At 33.9% G+C, this 5352-nt stretch overlaps 1 protein-coding gene across 1 annotated transcript; it reads right to left on the reverse strand.

Annotated features, from left to right (window-relative positions):
- Positions 1 to 212: 212 nt before the first annotated feature.
- On the reverse strand, positions 213 to 2306 carry LOC124940542 (9-cis-epoxycarotenoid dioxygenase NCED1, chloroplastic-like). Its single transcript, XM_047481067.1, has one exon. The coding sequence runs from the start codon at positions 2207 to 2209 to the stop codon at positions 437 to 439; it is 1773 nt and encodes a 590-aa protein (XP_047337023.1). The 5' UTR covers positions 2210 to 2306; the 3' UTR covers positions 213 to 436.
- Between the last annotated feature and the right edge of the window lie 3046 nt (positions 2307 to 5352).

Raw genomic sequence — 5352 nt, forward strand, 5'->3', positions numbered from 1 at the left:
CGGCTGTGGCATATCGACAAATGTCATTACCTTTCCGATATCAGTTCTTATTAAATACTCTTTTTTCTTATTTTTTATTTATTATTTTCATGTCATGTTATATCGTTTGATTAAACAATTTTTTTTTATTTTTAATATACACGAATCTTTTTCAAATTATTAATTTTCATTTAAGTTAACTCAATTAACATATAAAAAAACAAAAGAGATTCAAGAACATTAAGCATATTATTCCATTTCCATGCACAAATATATACACAAAGAGAAAATTTAAAAACCAGCTGAGCTTCATAAACAACAAAAGCTTCAAGCTGGTTTCTTGACTCAAAACAGAGTAGTAACTATCTATTTACTCTTTGATTCAAAACAGAGACCTCCGGGGACGTATTCTCGGCCGTCCCTCTGGTAAATCTCCATAGAGAAATGACATATTATGCTAATCCTGTTTTGCTAGATCCATGGCGTTTATAAATGTTCCATGGAATCCATAAGGTACTCTTGAAGGAAGCTTTACAGTCGCTTCCAGTTCTAGATTCATAGCATTCACAATTTGCAGCTCCGATTTCCATGTATTCTCATTATGAACAAAGGTCAATATATACCCATCGTCTTCTTTCTCCGAATTTGGATCCCTAGGAAGAAACATTGGCTCTCCACCATACTTCCCATCTCCATAAATGTACTTCTTCACTTCCCCTGAAGAAAGATCAACTTTAGCAAATCCAGAAACTCTCGGCCATGGCTCAGCGATCGCCAAATATGCGAATTGGGTTTTTCTCCCAAGCCTGTTTTTATTCACCATCCCTGCTTCTAGATTCACCTGATCGGATTCCTTCATGATTGGCCTCCGGGTTGATTCCCCTGTTTTTAAATTGAGACGAATTTCAGATAATACACTCTTTAAGCTTTCATCACATTCATTGAAAATGGAGTCCGGTGGTGTCATGCATGATCCAATCACCACGATCTCGTCTTTCTCCGGTTCTTCCCATGCGTTCCATAAATGAAAGCAGAAACAATCCGGCACATCTACCCATTTGATCTCAGACGAATCCTTTGAGTATTTGTTGATGATTCCGAATCTTGACATCTTGTTCTTATCGTAAATTACAGGAGATCCACCACGTATCATCTCCGGCAACTTGAAAACCACCTGTTGGTCTGGGATTACAACAAAATTCTCGGTTATTGCGAAATCATGCATCATTGTTGGCTCCGATAATGGGATTTCGACGTCCGGTGATTTCTCCCCAGATGGAGAGAATCGGAAGTATCTTAAGTAAGGCTTCTTGATAACGTCGTAACTCAATGCAAACATCTCGCCAGAAATTGGGTCGATCTTCGGATGTGCGATCATGGTGGTTTTAAGCTGATTACCAAAATTATACCTTCCGACAGTTTCCAAATCGCCTGTTTCGGTTACTTTAACATGGTAAGGTAAATCATCCTCTGACATTGCCAGAAGCCGATTGTTAAAGTAGACCAAACCGGCGTTCGCCACTCCAATTCCAGCGCTATGATCGACAAGACCAACTAGACCCCTGGCGTAAAACAACATCAACCGGGCAATTCCAAAATGACCGTGGAGTTCTCCAATGGCTTTTGGGAAAATTGGTCGGCCAAGAGTTCTCTCCTGAACAAGTCTCTCTGTTTCAGTGAACCGACAGGCGTAGCTAGCGTTACCATTTTCAAATTTCACAGCATGAACCATGCCGTCGCCGTCGAAAAAGTGATGTCCTGCGACCGGTTCGAACAAAGGGTTTGCTCCATTTCTGACATAGACCCCTTGAATGCAATCAGGTATTTTACCCACTACGGGGAGATTCTGCCGGATGGGTTGCTCCGGTACCGGAGAGAAATTTCCTGAAATCTGTACACTTGGGTCGGCTGTTTTCGGCAAAGGGTTCTCACTTTCACGAGAAACCAAGGCACCCTCTACACTATCAAGCACAAAGGCCGCAGCTTTCTGTAAGAAATTCCATTGGATTTGGCTGCCGGAGGTGGTGTTGTGATTTGTTACCGGAGAAGATGACTGGTTAGGGTATTGAACAAGGGGATGTGATTGAAGTGAGCAGTTTACTCTTTGTGGATGGAGAAACAGAGAAGAAGAAGAAGAAGAAGATGAAGAAGGCAATTCTTTTAATAAAAAGGGAGAAGCTTTAGAGAATTTGGGTTGAACCCATGAAGCAGAAGTTGCAGAAAAGGCCATGGATGGATTGAAATTCAAGCTTTTGATTGAAAACTGTTGATTTGTTTTGTTTGAATGTGAAGGAATGTGTTAAGAAGTGAGCAAAGTGATTGTGTTGAATTTGGAGAAGAATGAAGAATGAGTGAGGTATATATAGGGGTGGGAGAGAAGATCCACGTGTTAAGTTTCGTTTGGTTTAGAGAGAAAGAAAAAGGAGTGATTATTACATTTGATTGATTGGTCCATTGTTGTTTTGTTTGGTTAGGTTGTTTTTTTAGTATCCCGCGTTATGGCCTATAAGTTAAGTTGGTGGAATTGTTTTTTTGATCATCATCTTGATTTAGTACACGTGTCCCGTTGCCCAATTCTTCATGGGCTTTAATTTGTCATAGAATGTTGAAACAGATTATTAATTATTAGGTTAAATAAAGCACTACTTGATTATTATTATTATTGGCACCTGATAACTATATTTATTATTTTTAATTTAAGTTTCATTTTTGGAGGCAACATTTGATTGTAATGACTTCTGACATGATAATTTAATATGCATATATACTTTCATGTTAAATATAATTAGTTATCATATTTTTAATTCACGCATATTCAAATACCATATCTCTTGTACGTGTCAAGTCTATTAGATTAGAACTATTAATATATTACATATTATATAATATAATATGCAGCAAAAAGTCGTTAAGAAGAAACTAACATCTTCGATTTGGTAACGACTATTTTCTCTCTCCCTAAATACACATGTTTATGTATTTTCACCTATATTCTTGTATCATATTTAATTATGGTGTTGTTTTCAAAGATTTATGTAATATATTAGTTTAAGTGACCATTTGTAAACTTCAATGGGTAAGAACATTATGTAAAATTATATTAGTTTAAGTGATTTAAAAATTTCGTGATTTTTACTCTTCTTTTTATGCTAAAGTCAGTGTTTCTTTTATATTTTCCTGGAATTGTTTCCTCTTAACTTTTTCCTTGTTAGTTTTTAAAGGACTCTTCTACCCCTTAATATGAGAGAGATAAGGTATATGGAAAATGTTGGAGCAGAGGATTATCCCATATTTTATTACTTATTGGTTGATTGAATACTGATAGATTCGTAAGACTTAAATAGAAACAATCATTTCTGTATTTAGGGATGGACCCAGGATTTTGAACTGGGGTGAGTTTGAAAAAAATTTAGGATGAACTTAAAATAATAACGAATTTTTTTTGAAAAAAACAAGTATATAAAAGTAAAATTTTACCATTTTTTTTAATAATTAGATAAATAAAACAATGAATTATATTAAATTTTAAAAAAAAATTAAGGGTATTGTTATATTTCTACCGTAAAAATAAAAAAAAATTATTTATTTATTTATTTATCGTGGTGGGCTTCATCACACCCGAGCCCCTACATAGATTCCTCCGATCGCCCCTGTCTGTATTATTATTTTAGCAGTTCTTTTTATCAACAATATCCTTCATCGATTATATATATATGTATATATATATATATATGTATATATATATATATATTATGATTCTAATAATTAGTTAATTTTTGTTGAGCATTTAATTAAGGATTAATTAATAACTAAGTGTTCATGTCATGGATGACTCTCTTATAATCAGCAGACAAGTGATAAATATATATCATATATTTATTGAATAGAGAAAGGAGATCATATCTACTTTTTCACAAAATCTGTAGTCAGATCTTATGACTAAAACAAATAATTAACATTCTAAACCTGTCCACATGGTTTATTAGTGGAATTAATTAGTAATTAAATAAACTAATTTCATTACGTGTTCCTTCTTGATTTAGTGTACCCAATTAATTGAACTTTAAGCAAAATAAATATTAATTAATCTAATTAAATCTTATTAGAAAATTATACATTTTTATTTATAATAAAATATACAGATTTCCCACCTGGACTAAATCCTTTGGCTGGACAAGTATGCACTCAACTTGATCTCATGCGTTGGCTTGGGTACGAAGGAAGCCTCAATGTTTCGAGATGTTACAAGCAATTTCAGATCTCAAGACAATATTGCTATTGTTTTGGTGAAATATGAGTATCGTTTTTTTTAAACCGAGTTTATTTCTGGTGTGAAGCCCTACATAGATCTGTCCCTAGGGGTGATTATCTCGACTTTATTGGAGAACATCGTCCTGGCCATGCATGTTAATGATTGATATTGAAATGTGGGTGTATATTGGTTGGATTTGTTCATCTCTTGATTTCAATAGAATAAATGATGCAATTCTCAATGGATTATTGGATTGTGGGAAAGAATGGGGTTCAATGTCATCAAATAGTGCATCATGCATGTGTTGCTGACAATAATAAATGTAAGTATATATAAAGCTAATTAATTAAATATAAATGACCGGTGGCGGCTGGCCAAGCCATTGCATTATCTGAAGAAGAAGCTAAATTTCTGTCACTAAAAGTTAATTGCCAGGATTTTTTAGAATTTATGAAAACGTTTTTTTGTTGCCCATGCATTATTGTATCTTGCAGCATTATTTCAGCAGCCGATGCATATAAGAAAAAAATCTCAAATACCCTTGATTTAATATCTTTATTAAGAATTAAATTAATTAAGACTATTTGTAGTTTATTATAATCATTAACTATATAGATTATAGACTCTTTCATAATATTCATTTCAATTTTATGATTCTTAATAAGAAACCATAATTTCTCTCTTTATTTACATTATAAAACTATATGCCTAGTCGAATTTTGCTAAGCAGTATCAGCTAGTGACAAACATTAGTTCATTTCAGCAGATTGATAAGAGCCGATCTATAGGATCAATTGGCCCTCAATTAATCTGCAAAATTGTGAAAATTTGAACACTACATAGTTCGTCGAGAAAAGCAACGCTTATTGCAATTCTTGATGGCCATTTGAAATGACTTTGAGAGATTACGTGAAATAATTCTGCATCGCTCCCCTATTTCTACCATTGGCTCCGTTGTTAATGAATTGCTAGCAGAGAAAATTTGACTTAGGTCTAAAGTAGACCAGGGATCTATTACGCCTAAACATCCATCTGTTTTTGTTGATCAAAATTGACTTACTTCTAAGGCATATCTAGATGGATGTGTATTCTGCAAACAGAAGACAATTCTTTTTTCTTTA

Source organism: Impatiens glandulifera, chromosome 5 (assembly GCF_907164915.1).
Source record: "Impatiens glandulifera chromosome 5, dImpGla2.1, whole genome shotgun sequence".
NCBI lineage: Eukaryota > Viridiplantae > Streptophyta > Magnoliopsida > Ericales > Balsaminaceae > Impatiens > Impatiens glandulifera.

Coding starts and splice junctions, on each gene's coding strand:
- LOC124940542 (XM_047481067.1), bottom strand. CDS start 2,209: ATGGCCTTTTCTGCAACTTCTGCTTCATGGGTTCAACCCAAATTCTCT.